Source organism: Meleagris gallopavo, chromosome 1, assembly GCF_905368555.1.
Source record: "Meleagris gallopavo chromosome 1, MGAL_WU_HG_1.1, whole genome shotgun sequence".
NCBI lineage: Eukaryota > Metazoa > Chordata > Aves > Galliformes > Phasianidae > Meleagris > Meleagris gallopavo.
In genome coordinates this window covers 119,694,493-119,709,049 of record NC_139404.1, presented here as the reverse complement: position 1 = coordinate 119,709,049, position 14,557 = coordinate 119,694,493, and the positions used below count along the sequence as shown (strand labels likewise).

At 54.3% G+C, this 14,557-nt stretch overlaps 1 protein-coding gene across 1 annotated transcript; it reads left to right on the top strand.

The window, feature by feature from the left end:
• Window positions 1-2,472: 2,472 nt before the first annotated feature.
• LOC104914879 (maestro heat-like repeat-containing protein family member 2B) lies at window positions 2,473-13,045 on the top strand. Its single transcript, XM_085216860.1, has 31 exons — window positions 2,473-2,512; window positions 2,800-2,921; window positions 3,062-3,184; window positions 3,320-3,485; window positions 3,632-3,730; window positions 3,880-4,031; window positions 4,376-4,519; window positions 5,039-5,131; window positions 5,417-5,486; window positions 5,600-5,713; window positions 5,799-5,872; window positions 6,203-6,322; window positions 6,457-6,564; window positions 6,750-6,909; window positions 7,037-7,077; window positions 7,254-7,395; window positions 7,801-7,853; window positions 8,182-8,289; window positions 8,562-8,681; window positions 8,880-9,002; window positions 9,116-9,271; window positions 9,493-9,615; window positions 9,918-9,997; window positions 10,396-10,531; window positions 10,647-10,739; window positions 11,130-11,225; window positions 11,399-11,522; window positions 11,725-11,834; window positions 12,322-12,495; window positions 12,731-12,885; window positions 12,994-13,045. The coding sequence occupies exons 1-31, from the start codon at window positions 2,488-2,490 to the stop codon at window positions 13,043-13,045; spliced, it is 3,456 nt and encodes a 1,151-aa protein (XP_085072986.1). The 5' UTR covers window positions 2,473-2,487.
• The last annotated feature ends 1,512 nt before the right edge of the window (window positions 13,046-14,557 follow it).

Genomic DNA, 14,557 nt, shown 5'->3' with positions numbered 1-14,557 from the left:
TCAACCCTTCAGCCACAGCAGGGTCTCCAACCACCAGACGAGGTTGCCCAGAGCCACATCCAGCCTGGCCTTGAATGCCTCCAAGGATGGGGCATCCACAACCTCCTTGGGCAACCTGTTCCAGTGTGTCAGCACCCTCTGAGTGAAAAACTTTCTTCTAATATCTAACCTAAACCTCCCCTATCACAGTTTAAAACCATTGTTCCATGTCCTATCACTATCCACCCTCATAAACAGCTGTTCCCCCTCCTGTTTATGTGCTCACTTCAAGTATTGAAAGGCCACAATGAGGTCTCACCAGAGCCTTTTCTTCTCCAAGCTAAACAATTCCACTTCCCTCAACCTTACTCCACAGTAGATGTGCACCAGCCTTCTGATCATCTTAGTGGCCCTCCTCTGGACCCGATGCAAGAGCTCTGCATCTTTCTTGTGCTGGGGGCCCCAGGCCTGGATGCAGTACTCCAGACAGGACCTCGCAAGAGCTGAGTAGAGGAGGACTATACCAGCTTTCTTTCCTTGCTGGCCTCCCCTTTTTTAATGCAGCCTAGGATATAGTTGGCCTTCTGGGCCGCAAGTGCATGCTGATGGCTCATGTCCAGCTTCTCATCCACCAGGATCTCCAGAATATTCATAAACATTTGTGTGATCCCCCCTCAGCCCTCCTTTCCCCAGGATGAACAGACTCAGGTCCCACCATGTCTCATGTGTGATTGCAATGACATCACACTCCTTTAAGCACACACAGATCTCTAGTTCTTCCTGTTTATTCCCCATGTGGTGTGCATTGCTATACAGGCACCGTAGGGAAGCAGAGGGTGCAGGATTCTCTAGAGGGATGTGGGAAGGTTTAAGCCAGGCTCTTGGCAATGTTGTCTTCTCTGAGGAGTCCTCACAAGATCCTACTGGACAACTGGGAGGTTTCTCTCCACAGTTGACTAAGAAGACAGCATTCCCAGGCCCTTCTCTATCGCAAGTGACATGCGGAATCAAAGTCTACAACCACAGAGCAGTCATAAAGCAGGCATGTTCACTCAGCGCTGCACACTTATGCTGGATGCAGGGGGTATTCCCTCCTAGCCTGCTTACCAGAGGTCAAGAAAGGCATATGCTTAAAGATCAAACTGCCTACATATGCATTGGATGTCCAAGAAAAGGTTCTTTTATTACAGTGAGTCCCCAGAATGATTGACACTTTTCCCCACCCCGAATCTCAGTTCGTTTACGCATGAGTGGCATTTCTCCCTGGTCATCTGGTGGTCTTTCTGATGAAGGCTGTCATCTTCCTAGCTGTGTACTCTTTGACCTGGGTCAAGTTGGAGAACGCTTGCCTGACTCTGGCCAGTCCTCTTATCAGCATCAACTCGATCCACCAATCCGCTGCTTCTTTGTTAATTTGTGGTTTACTGTCCCAGCCTGCTGCCTTCGTTCCAGAGATGGGATAGCTAACAATGTTATTTGGAGAAACAGGAGACTCGCTGTCTGTATTAACTCTCTAGGTCTGTAGAATAGCATCTGTTATCGGGAGCAAAAACCTGGCTTAGAAAGATCAGAACTGTAGCTTCCAATTCAGCACCTCATGAAGGCATATAGCTTTTAACCTAACTTATTCTCCTTGTTTCACAAGGAACTCCATGCACTTCCTCCATCAAATCTGGTTTAACACTCTGGTAATCAATCCAGCCAGCTTGCTCCGCAGAACACTTTGGCCCCAACTGCACAGTTGCGTTCCATCTCATGCCCACACGCCTGTTCTCTCAAATGCGTGACCAAGGTCAAGGTACACAAAGCCTCAATCCCAACACCATCACAGTAATCAGCCAGTAATTTACCACCTCTATTCTCCTTCCTTTTGGGACCCAGCCTCCAGTCAGAAGGACAGAGGCGAATACTCCTGGTGCTCCCATCCCTTTAGCATCTTTCCAAGGGATGCAAAGTCCCTTTCTGACGTTCTGCCATTTCCTCATGGCAGCCTCCCATGACCCTACTTGAATGACAGCAAGCGGATGGTGGTGTTCTTGTTTGATCAGATGCAGTGGAGTCTCCTTAACATCTCTGACACGTGCCCTCAGAAGACAGCAAAGCTGTCTGGAGAGGTTGTCTGGGCAGCAGATGGGGGCCTCAGTGCCTCCCGTCATGGAGTCCCCAGTCACTAAGACAATGCCGGGCAACGGTGCCCAGCAGATGCTCCCTGGCAGGGGCTCTCCCTCACCTGCTGAGGTGATTCCCTGCATCAGCATGGAACTGGAACCCCAGAGCCAATTGCATCACAAAAACATGCTGTGTCTGGGGGCCTGCAAGGTTGCCCTGCATGCTGTCTGGTCCCCAGCCCAGGGCCATTCTCTGTGAGGTGACACTGCGGTGTGATGTCACAGTGGTACCTCATACACCCTTGTGGCAGCAGTGGGAGTGGTGCTCAGTCCGCTTGTGGGACCCGCAGGAAGTGGAACCAGAGAGAGCGTTGTGTCTGTCTGGACATATCCTGCTGTGATGGAGCGTCTAAGAGCCCTTCGAGGTGAGGTCCCTCCACCTCTCTGGACACCGTGACGCTGCCCGAGCACATGTGTGCCTCCAGTGTCTGTTTAGGACGTGCCAGCAGCACTGTCCTTGCTCTGCTGAGTGCAGCTGCCCACCATGGTTTCCCCAGTACCCCAGCAAGGGGAAAGCTCCCTCCCCTATCCCCGCCAACCACACTCAGTCCTGCGCTGTGGGGCTGGACGAGCGTTCCTCCCAGAGCTGGCTGGATGCTCGGCCCTGGCTCCAAGCAACACCAGCAGCAGCTGCTCTGCTCTTTCCTTCCAGGTCTCTTTGCTTGTGTGGGCTGCATGCCCAGGTGTACGCGTCGCAGGGAAAGAAGCAGGGTGTCAAGCCCTGTCCCTACCTGCGCCGTGACTTTGCTGCTGCAGTGCCTGCAAGATCGGGAGGTGAGTTGGGGACATCCAACCATCAATCCTTGCCCTCCTGGCCCAAGGCCACCGTCCCGTGGGTGCCAGGCCCCGGCAGCGCATCCACACAGCGATGGGTGGCAGAGGGCAAAGCGAGCGTGACTGATCCTTGTCCCCAGGGTGACCGAGCGCAGGCGTACTGTGAGCTGGAGAGCGCCCTGTGGGAAGACGACAGCCGCCCGCCGTGCGGAGTGGTGAACCGGCTGCTGGCAGAGGTGTCCCAGGACCTGACGGCAGCCCAGGTGAGGGGTCACTGCCAAAGGCAAAAGGAGCCGCCTGCCCATGCTGGTGTTCTGCTGGTGGATGGTGGTGGCTTAGCCCTTCCAAGGGCCTCAGGCAATCTCCTGTGCCGCGTGTCACCAGAGACTCTTTTTCAGGGCGTGACCAGCAATGTCAAGACAGCTGCCAGCAATGTCCTGGTGGCTCTGGCCCGGACGCACTTCACCTTGGTGATGGCCGAGCTCCAGAGCCACCTGAAGGCCACGGGGGAGATGTCCAAGGAGTTTGTTCTCATCACCCTGAGCAAACTCTTCAGCACCTATGGTAGAGTGCCCTCAGCCTCCTGACATCTCTAACCTGGGTCTCTCCCCTCCACGCATGATCTGCGTTGAGCTGCGGGATGCAGGGCTGCAGCCCCTCTTCCCTTGCTGCCAGGACTCTGACCGTGGCCCTCTGCTTCCTCTCTGCAGCTCCACAGTGCATCCCCTTTGTGTGGCTGACGCTGGCCGGCCTGCGCAGTGTGGTGGGCCAGGTGAGGAGCGGCCAGATCCTGCGCATCGCTTGTGCTGGTGAGTGCCGGCCCCAGAGCAGGGGGCCTCGGGACAGCCCTTGCACCTCGCCCTGCTGCAGACTCTCACAGGCTCCCTTTTCTCTCACTCTCTTTTAATAAAAATAATAAAAAATCGTCATTTATTTTTTTTTAATTTTGTTTTTTCAGTTGTGAAACAGTGGCTGGATGGAGTCAAGATTAACTTGTCCTCTGGAACCCAATGCCCCTGGCCTGCCATGGAGAAAGAGCAAATTTATGAGAACCTTCATGAGTTGCTCTTCTGTGTGGTGTGGAACTGGCAGGACTGCCAGGAGGAGGAGGTAAGCACTGCTGCATTCCTAGCCAAGGATGGCAGCGGGGGCACCCATGTCGGCAGCTCTGTGGGTGCCCAGTGGGCTGACAGCCGAGGAGTGATGAGAGGGAGTGGGCTGGCTCTGCAAAGGGCCCTGAAATGGCTCTGTGCCAGGGAGCAGCTGCATGTCACAGCACTGTGGCAGGGAGAGCTGGGGATGAGGGTATGGGGACAACTTGTCTGCCCTCCAGAGCGAGCCCATCTCCTGCTGGGCGTGGGGGTGTGGTGAAGGGGAAGGGAAAGAAAAAGCCTTCTCTTTAGGAAGGGCAGAACATCAGTCTTTAATGCCAGACCTCTGCCATCCCTCTCCAGGACAAACAGGCCGTACTTGGGGCTGTGGCTACCATGCTGGATGTTCTCCTGCAAGAGGAGCTGCACCAAGAGCATGTCTGGGAGCAGCTCCTCTGGCTCGTTCACCCGTGTCAGGAAATCCAAGACACCTGCAGGGTGGCCAAGGTGAGATGCTGCACATGGCTCAGGGTGGATGTGGGGCCTGTGCAAGTGCCACAAGGGGCCAGGGGAATGCAGGGAGGAGGTGGGAAAGAAAGAATGGGTGTTCAAGGGAGGTCTGAGGCTTCCTTAGCTCTTCAGTCAAAGAAGGAACAACCCGGACAGGAGCCAGGAGGGAGCCAAGAGTCACTGGGGCTCATCTCCTGGGGATGGGAGGCCTCAGCATCACCACTGTGGGGCTCTGAGTGCCTGAGGAGCTCTGTGCTAACAACTGGGGGGACCACATCTAGTTGCATCTGATGGGGGAGAAGAGGGCTGCTGGGTGGGAAATGCCAGCAAATGATGCCCAAACACAGCTCGATTGAGAGCAGAGAGACTCTCTTGGTGCTGCTGGGAGGTAGGGGAAAAACAGGAATGCCTGTGCAGGAGCTTCTCCCTGCAGAGAAACAATTGGGAAACAGTTTCTCCACTCCCAGGTGGCTAGATATGGCTTCATCCCTTTCTTCCTCTCCTGGTGTCTTGCAGAGCCTCATTCTCTTCCTGGAGGCCTTAGAGGGCATTGAGTATGTCATCCCGAAGGACAGGTTTCTGGACATCACCAGTGCCGTGTTCTACCAGGTAAGAGGAGCCTATCCTTGCGCCCACAGCAGTTTCCCTCTTGGCTAAGTCTCAGGAGGACTGCAAAGCTCTGAGCCCCTGACTAAGGCAGCTCAGCCTTAGCTCCTGCATGCTCAAGGATGTTCCAGAGCTGTGGGTGTACCCCCGGGGATGCTGTGGGGCGGGCTGGGTTTTGTCTGCCTGTCCTCTTCCCAAGAGTGCCCAGGGAGATGAGAGCAGGCTGCGCAGTGTCTTTTGCATCCTCAGTGCTGATGTGATTTTCTCAAATGGACCTTGTTCCCACAGCTCTATGACGACACCAAGCAGCACAGCGAGGCTGATCGTGTACAGCTGACCCACTGCATCATGCTGCAGGGTAAGGAGAGGAGCTTTGGCAATCCTTGGTGGTGCCCTGGCCAAAACCTCTCACAAACCTTAGGAATGGGCATGGGTTTCTTGCTAACACAGCACGGGATTTCCTCCCTGCAGCCCGGATCTGCCCAGAAGAAATGATCCTGTTTCTGCAGTCACAGCTGGAAGATGACTGGGAGGCTGGATGCGTGGCAGCCCTGGGTCTGCTTGGTGCTCTGGCTCGCTCTGATGGTCAGTACCACTGGTTGGGACTTCCAGGGATCCCTTCTGCCATCTGGGTTGTGGCTCCGCTCATGTTTCTGCACATTTCTTGCAGAGCCCATGATGACAGAGAAACTGCCCCAGGTTGTCAAGGCTGTGCAGCGCCTGTGCAGTGACCCCAGGATCCGGGTGAGCTGGTCTGGGAAAAGAAAGCGCTGTTGGGGTGGCGATGCTGCTGCCAGCACAGGCAGAGCTGGGGTGACTAGAGAGGTGCTGGGGCATTGACCACACGGTTGTGATGGCTCCTGTGGAGAGAGCAGGCAGAGTGGAGTGGACAGGTCCCTGTGCTATGCATGGAAAGCACACAGTCTGGTGCTAAGGCTTGGCCCTCACCTCGAGCCAAGGCTTCTCCTCTGCTCTTGTTATCTCTGCTCATGCCCAAAGGGCTGCCCCAGTGAGCAGGTGGCTTCCCTTTACCTGCTGACCAGGAAAATCATACCCACTGTTGACCCCTTGCAGGTGAGGACGGCTGTTCTGCATTTCATCAAGGATCTGCTGAATGCTAATGCCTGGAGCTGCTCAGCCTGGGATGTGGTGGGGCACATCTTCAGTGAGTTCAGCCGCACCATGGGAAGAAGGGTAAGGACAGTGGGCAGCATCTTCTTTGGGAAGACCCATGCTGCTCAGAGGGTGGCACAGAAGCACCGCTGGGGCCATACCTGAGCCTCCTGAGAACTGAGCATAACCAGCTTTTCAACACTACTGTTGTGTAGGCAGCCGGACACCTTTCTGCCGAGGAAGCCCAGGAAGAAGGAGCTCTCCAGGCACTGTGCATGGACATCCTGGGGTCACTGGATGTCTCTGTGAGAGGGATGTCCAAAGTAAGTCACACTCTGCCCTGCTGCTGCTCCTTGCCTTCGCAACCATGTGTTCCTCGTCCCACCACCCCAGGTCTCTCCTCCAGCGTGCTCTGAAGCACACAAGACTCGGGGAAGTTCACAGAATCCTCTTCATCTCTGAGCGGAGGCAGAAATGCTAACATGCTCAACTGCCTCGTTCCCTACAGCTCCTGTGGCCGCGGCTGCTGTTGTTCGTGGTGCCAGCCCAATACACCGGCATGCTGATCCCGGTCTCCCGCTGTATCCAAGCCCTGTCTGAGAGAGAGGATCTGACAGGACGGCAAATAGAAGATCTGGATCCCCATTTTGTCAGCTCCATGTTTCAAGGTAGGAGCAGAAAGTCCCCTAGTGAGCTCTGCTGACCTGTGGTAACACCCAGAAGGGACAGTGGACGTGCATGTGGCTGGGCACGGAGTGTCTTGGAGTCTTACTCAGCACTTCTGTCTCCTCGCAGGCCCACGACTGACTCCCCAGACACTGCTGGTGCGCCTATTGGTGAGTAGATGCTCCAGAAGCCAGTGCCACAAGCCCCCAGGAGGAAGCAGCTTGGCCATGGGCAAAGCTGTTGGCTGCTCCTTGCCTGCCAGGGCAGAGCCAAGCTGCTTCCATCCTGGGGGGAAGCCACTGCTCTTGCTGCAGAAGTGACCCTGCTTCTCCTTGCTCTCCTTCAGGTGGTGGCAGGCAGCCCTGTTGCAGGCAGCAAACTCCAAGCTGCTGCCTTACTGCTGATGCAAAACCTGCACAGCAGGTTCCACAGAGCTCTGGGGGCCATGTGGGCTGCCGAGATCCCCCTGCTGCTGCAGTGTCTTGAAGGTAAAGCGCTAGTGGGGAGCAAGAGGCAAAGGCAGGGAAAGGGGGGAAGTGAAAATGCATCTTTGCAGTGTGGCAGAGGGGAAGCATTTCCTGCAGCCCAGTGCTTGCTCTGCTGATGTTCCCATTCCAGGGAGACAGCGCTGAGGCATGGGGACCTTTTCCCCTGGGGATCTGCCCATTCCAGGACACGTATGGGCCCTTCACGTGCCCTCAGAAAGCAGTCTTGGAGCAGTTAGTTCTGCGTTCCTGCGGGGACAGTGTTTGTGGGGAGGGACAGGTCATTGTGGAGGGGGTGTGGGTCCCAGCTTGGCAGTGTCAAGTGCCCAGGCCAAGCCAGGTTTGCAGCAGTTCTTCTTCTGTGGCTTGATCCCAAGTAAGGGTCTTTTTCTTCCTACTGTTGTGCAGGGAAAGAGGAGAGCTTCCTGGACTCTGCAGAGTTCGAGCGCCGTCTGCTAAAGGTACAGCATTGCTGGGAGGTGTGGTGCAGAGAAGTGCTTGCCTGCCCCAAGTAGCCCCGCTCCCATATGAGCCACTGTGGGACAGGAACAGCCTCTCAAACGCTGCTGCGGAGCGGCCGCACGCCTTTGTGGCGCTGCCTCTTCCGCTCTGTGCCAAGGCCAAGGGGGGTCTTAGGAGAAGAGTGGCAGGAGGCTTTAATGGAGGGAATGCTGGGGGAGCTGGGAGAGGGACTGTTCTTCCAGGCACCTCTCCCCAGAAGGCTGCAACTTGGGAGTGAGGGAAGAGGCAAAGGGCAAGGAAACATTGTCTTCTCCTGTTCTCCAACAGTTCCTGAGGGCGTCGCTGGAGACCATAGAGGACGAGGCCTGGATGGAGGCCCTGAGCTGTGAGCTGAGCCGCTGGCTGAGCAGCTCTGCCAGCAGCTCTGGAGAAAAGGTGAGTTCCCCCCGGCTCTACCCAGCGGTGCAGCTGCAGGTGCCCAACTGGGGCTGGGGCTGCAGCTGGTGCTCTGCCCACGCGGGATGCTGATGCTGCTTCCCCAGTCTGTGCCCCCCAGACAGCCTTTCCTTCTGCCCAGGGATGGCTAAAGCTCAGCCCTGCAGCTGCTCTCAGAGACTCCCAGGGAGCGTGGGTCCTTCCCTCCTGGCCCTCCCCCAACAGGTTAAGTTGCTGCCACATCTCAGCTTCTTCCTTCCCTTCCCATGCAGTCTTTCCTGTACAAGGCTCTGGGGACAGTGCTGGGAGCCTGTAAGGGAGTTCTCCACATCCAGGAGAAACTGCTGCAGCACCTGGAGGAAGCAAACGCAGAGGAGCCATGTGAGGCCCAGGTGAGCTCTCCTCTTTTCCAGCTCCTGCAAGCATCCCCGCTTTGTCCCTGGGGCAGAGGGCTTCTCCTGGCCCTGCTTCAGGCCTGTCCATCTCCTCACTGCTGCCATTTTCCTCAGGCGAAGTCTGGCCCAACCACTGTGGTTGGCCACACCAATAAGTTCAGGCCTGTGCCAACTGCCCCTTGTTCTTTTGTGCAGGGAATCATCTCTCTTCTCAGCCATGCTGCTGAGAGCAACTTCCAAACAGTCCTGGCCACGCTCACCATGTTTGCATCCAGGCTGTGCAAAGGCCACAATGCGAGGATTTCCAGGCGCAAGAAGGTAAAGTGTTACGGGTTTCCATCTTGGCATTCTTCTGCCTCATTTTCACTGCAGCTCCTGCCTTGGGAGCCTAGATTCATCGCAAGTGTCTCAAGGCGTTTCTTCTCACACAGATGGAGCTGGACAGCACGAGAGCTCACGCCACACGCAGCGCTCTCATGCTCGCCCACGGCAGCTTGGCACTGCATGCCTCCAAGGAACAGCTGCTCGCCCACCTGGAGGGAGACATCGTGGGCAACATCCTGATGCTCTACAGCTGCAGCTGCCGGGTAAGAGTTCAAAGCGTGCCAGGGTGTCTGAGCACCCAGCTGCAGCCCCTCCACATGGGGGAATGCTGAGATGGGCCTTTCCTTTCCAAAGGTCCCTCGGGGAATGGTTTGTGCCCAGATGAAGATCCAAGCCCTTCCCTTAGCGTTGCCCCCATGTGTCCCCCTTGCAGCCCTTGTCCCTTCCCGCAGTTCAAAGACTGTTCTTCTCTCTTGGGCTTCAGGACTTGCAGAACAACCTTGCGCTGGTGCAGAGCATCACCGACTTCAGCGCTGCCTTCCAAGGTGTGGGTGATTGTGTGTGCTTTAACCCCTCCTTGAAGGGAAAGCTTCTGGAGATCCTGATGGTGAGTGTCTAGAGACAGGACTGTGTGCAGATGAGTTCTGGGCTGTGCCACGAGGCTCGCTTCCCTGGAGGCATACAGGTCTCCATCAGCCACATGTCTCCAGCTGGAGGGGACCTTGGGTGCTGCAGGCAGTGGCTGGGCAGTGGGCTAAGTACACCAGCTGTTGAGCTGCTGCATCCTGCAGCGCTTCCATGGGAATTGTGGGAGTGATGGGACCGGTGTGTGGCAGTTGTGTCTGTCTCGGGGTCAGGCGGAACAGGTCTCCTGTGCCCACCTTAACAATATCTCTCTGGGACTTGCAGGACCTGCTGAAGAAGTATTACTCGGGCATCCCTGTCTCCCCAGTGCCTCTAAAGGTGGTTCTGGCCCTGGAGCAGTTGAGGTAAGATCTGGGGTTGCAAGGCAGCATGGTGGTCCCTGTTTTGGGTAGCTCCTGAAGGCCTGGAGGGGGCAGGGGGTGAGGAGCCGCATCTACAGCAGAGACGACTGGGCTGTTGTGCCTGGCGAAGCTGAGGTTCTGGGCAGGAAGAAAGGCCCTGGTGTTCCTGGGAAGAGAACAGGGAGAGCTGGGGTCTCCTTCCCTTCAGAGCAGGAGGTGGTTCACTGCTGCTGGGGAGGAGGTGGGCGCTGCTGGAACTGAAGACAGTGCTCAGCAGCATGAGCTGGGGGTATTGGCTTTGTAGTTGTCAATTAGGAGAAACTCACATGTTGTCTGAACCAGTCTGGAGAGTACTGCAAAAAGCCCTTTCTGATTTCTCTTCCTTTTTATCCTCCTGTCAGCAAGCTGAAGCCCTCTTTCGAAAGCAAGGACATGGATGAGATGTTGGTCCTGTGCTGCAAAAACATTGTGACACACCCTTCAGCAGAGATGATGCTGAAGATCAGGAAGTCACAGCAAGCATCACAGTACCTGCAGGTAACCTGCCGTAACTTTCCCGGCCACGTCTCAGTCAAACCCTACCTCAGCACACACAACCTATGCTCTGGCAGCAGCCATGATGCTACACCTCACTCCCCTCTTCTGCTTTCAGCTTCAGCAAACATCACTGAAAGCTCTGGGCCGGCTGATGGCGGTTCTGCTCGAGACAGAACCCACTGGCGGCTTCTTTCAGAACATAGTCCATGTGAGTATGTGTGGAGCAAGGGGGAAAGCATGGTGCCTGTCAATAGTGGGGGCAGAGATCTGAGGACTGAGAGGATGACCAGAGGGGGAGAAATCTCCTGCTGACGTGCCAGCTCACTGTGAGCTCAGAAATGGGCAGAGAAATGGGCCCTGCAGGGGGAAAGGCAGGAGCCAGCGCCTGGCAGGCCACAGCCGAGAAAAGCTCCTGGGTTAGGAGGCAGGAGTGACTGCAGAGAGTGGGAGCAGCAGTGCCAGTGCTCAAGGAGGGGGGAGGCCACATGGAGCAACAGGGCAGACCTTGAGGGAAAGTGCTGGGAAAGGAGGAACAGGAAGAGGGGTGGCAGGAAGGGAAAGAAAAGATGTCCTCATTGAGACAGATGCTCTCCCCCAGGTCCTGCGGAGATCAATGATATCGGAAAATGTGTGGGAGCGCAAGAGGGCCCTGCAGACCTGCTCCCAGCTTCTGTCTGTTTGTGAAGAGCTTCAAGTGAGTAAAGTGCCCCACTGCATGCCCCCTGCTCCCTCCCCAGTGCCCCTGAGGTGGAACGCGAGCTCGCCCAGCTGTGCATGCTATGTCACGGTGTGGGGAAGACACAGATGGGAGAAGCTAGGGAGAGCTGGGGCCGTCTACAGCTTTATTCCTCCCTCTCACCCCTGCAGAGAGGAGATGCCTGTGAGCACTTTGGCTCCTTGGTGGGATTGCTGGCGCCTCTGACGTGCGACCCCATGCCCGCATCCCGCCAGTTGGCTGCCACTTGTCTGAGCTCCCTTCTCCGAATCCAAGGTGAGTCGAGCAGGTGTGCACCAGCCCTCTGCCCTCCTCCGTAGCACTACCAGAGCCTCACAGGCTGGGCCCTGTTTACAGGAGGGAGAGGCACCGTGCACAGCTCTCTTCTTGTCCCCACCCTGTCCTCCGTCTCTCCCCTGTGGAAAGCAGTTCCATTTCCAGAAGCGTGACTTCCCTTTTCTCCCTGTGCTCTTTCCAGCCAAAGCAGCCAACGGAGTCATGGAGACCAGCGACATCGGGAGCCTGTGTGAGGGACTGCATGCCTGCAGCACGGTCTCTCAGCTCCAGACCTCGTCCAAAATGGCCATGGTAAGTGGAGCCAAAAAGGGGTGGGGGGATCTCTGTGCGTAGGCTTCTGCACGACTCTCTGCTGCTCCCAGCCTTTCACACCATTCCTAAAATGAGCTGTCACCCCGAGTCCGCTTCTCTGGGCAAGTAGCAGGAGGCTCTGAGCTACGTCTGGCCTCTGGGCACCCAGTGCAAGGGGCTGACTCCATGATGTGCGTTTCTGAGTGTGTGTGACTGTGCGTGTATGTGTGTGCACTTGCGTGCATGTGTGACTGTGGCTGCTGGGAGGTAGGCTTTGCATGTAAGCAAACACCATGGGTGCAGAAGCCGAGAGAAGGCTCAACCGCCTTCCCTATAAACAGCAGGGTACAGACAGCAGGAGCGTTGTGATTGCCACCTGAATGAGCGGCAAGCCACTGAACTAAGAACGCCCTCAAGACTGCTTTATGTTTGGAAGAGCTGCCGCAGAGCAGTGATGGGATCTCTCCTGCTTCTCATCTCTCTGCAGATCGTGTGCAGAAACTTCCCCCTCGAACGCACCGTCGACTTCATGGTGGCCATCAAGGAGACCATCCGGAAAGCCAAAGGAGTGCGTGTGCGTGCTGCTGGGAAGTGGATGACCACCTTTCTGCAGATGCACGAGAAGGACATCTGTTGGAATGTAAGAGACTTTCTTCTACGTGTCTTGTTTTTTTTCTGATTGTTGCACTATGCCTCGTGCACTATGTCTCTTGTGCTAAAGAAGCACAGCCTGAGCACAGGGTCAGGGCTTTGACAGGGTGGCTGGTTTGAAATTTAGGCTTAGGCGTTGGCAGCATGTCAATGGAGCAGGCACTGCTCATGTGCTGAATGGCCATGGTTAGGCCCTGCAGAGTCCAGGATGCAGCAAGTCGTTCTTTCTCCCCTTCTTCTTTCAGGTGCCACCGATCCTCTACATCCTGCGCAGCTGCACGTCATCCCCGCAGCAGAGCACATTCATGCCCTTCCTGTGCCAGGTGGTGGCCATCCTCAGCCGCTGTCAAACTGAGGCTGTGATTAACAACTTCTCCCAGCTGCTTGAGCCCACAGACAGGTACTGGCACTCCTTAGCTTGCCTCTGCCAGAGGGATCCAGGGAGGAGGCAGCTTTTCTTTTTTCCTCAAAATTACTCAGTCACAACTTGAGACTCTCCATTTTCTAGTGAGACGTGGAGGCGAATAAGAGAGTTTTGCCTTCAGCGGTGGAGCCAGTAGAAGAAAAAGGAAGAAAAAGAAGAGGAAAAGGAAAAGGAAAAGGAAAAGGAGAAGAGAAGAGAAGAGAAGAGAAGAGAAGAGAAGAGAAGAGAAGAGAAGAGAAGAGAAGAGAAGAGAAGAGAAGAGAAGAGAAGAGAAGAGAAGAGAAGAGAAGAGAAGAGAAGAGAAGAGAAGAGAAGAGAAGAGAGAAAGAGACAAGAGAAAGAGAAAGAGACAAGAGAAAGAGAAGAGACAAGAGAAAGAGAAGAGACAAGAGACAAGAGAAATGGACAAGAGAAAGAGAAAGAGACAAGAGAAAGAGAAGAGACAAGAGAAAGAGAAGAGACAAGAGACAAGAGAAAGAGACAAGAGAAAGAGAAAGAGACAAGAGAAAGAGAAGAGACAAGAGAAAGAGAAGAGACAAGAGACAAGAGAAAGAGACAAGAGAAAGAGAAAGAGACAAGAGAAAGAGAAGAGACAAGAGAGACAAGAGAAAGAGAAGAGACAAGAGAAAGAGACAAGAGAAAGAGAAGAGACAAGAGAAAGAGAAAGAGACAAGAGAAAGAGACAAGAGAAAGAGAAAGAGAAAGAGACAAGAGAAAAAGAAGAGACAAGAGAAAGAGAAGAGACAAGAGAAAGAGAAGAGAAGAGAAAGAGACAAGAGAAAGAGAAAGACAAGAGAAAGAGAAAGAGACAAGAGAAAGAGAAGAGACAAGAGACAAGAGAAAGAGAAAGAGACAAGAGAAAGAGAAGAGACAAGAGACAAGAGAAAGAGAAAGAGACAAGAGAAAGAGAAGAGACAAGAGACAAGAGAAAGAGAAAGAGACAAGAGAAAGAGAAGAGACAAGAGAAAGAGAAAGAGACAAGAGAAAGAGAAGAGACAAGAGACGAGAAAGAGACAAGAGAAAGAGAAGAGACAAGAGACGAGAAAGAGACAAGAGAAAGAGAAGAGACAAGAGAAAGAGACAAGAGAAAGAGAAGAGACAAGAGAAAGAGACAAGAGAAAGACAAGAGAAAGAGACAAGAGAAAGAGAAGAGACAAGAGAAAGAGAAGAAGGGAAAGAGAAGAGACAAGAGAAAGAGAAGAGACAAGAGACAAGAGAAAGAGAAAGAGACAAGAGAAAGAGAAGAGACAAGAGACGAGAAAGAGACAAGAGAAAGAGAAGAGACAAGAGAAAGAGAAGAGACAAGAGACGAGAAAGAGACAAGAGAAAGAGAAGAGACAAGAGACGAGAAAGAGACAAGAGAAGAAACAAGAGAAAGAGACAAGAGAAAGAGAAGAGACAAGAGAAAGAGACAAGAGAAAGAGAAGAGACAAGAGAAAGAGACAAGAGACAAGAGGAAGAGACAAGAGGAAGAGACAAGAGAAAGAGACAAGAGACAAGAGAAAGAGACAAGAGAAAGAGACAAGAGAAAGAGACAAGAGAAAGAGACAAGAGACAAGAGAAAGAGAAAGAGAAGAGACAAGAGAAAGAGACAAGAGAAAGAGACAAGAGACAAGAGAAAGAGAAAGAGACAAGAGAAAGAGACAAG

What these genes read in the sequence shown, in the direction of transcription:
- LOC104914879 (XM_085216860.1), top strand. Translation starts at nt 2,488, where the DNA reads ATGGAGCGTCTAAGAGCCCTTCGAG. An exon ending in GGATTTCCAGGCGCAAGAAG is followed by an intron (nt 9,003 to 9,115) that starts GTAAAGTGTTAC and finishes CTTCTCACACAG; the next exon opens with ATGGAGCTGGACAGCACGAG. An exon ending in CTGTTTGTGAAGAGCTTCAA is followed by an intron (nt 11,226 to 11,398) that starts GTGAGTAAAGTG and finishes TCACCCCTGCAG; the next exon opens with AGAGGAGATGCCTGTGAGCA.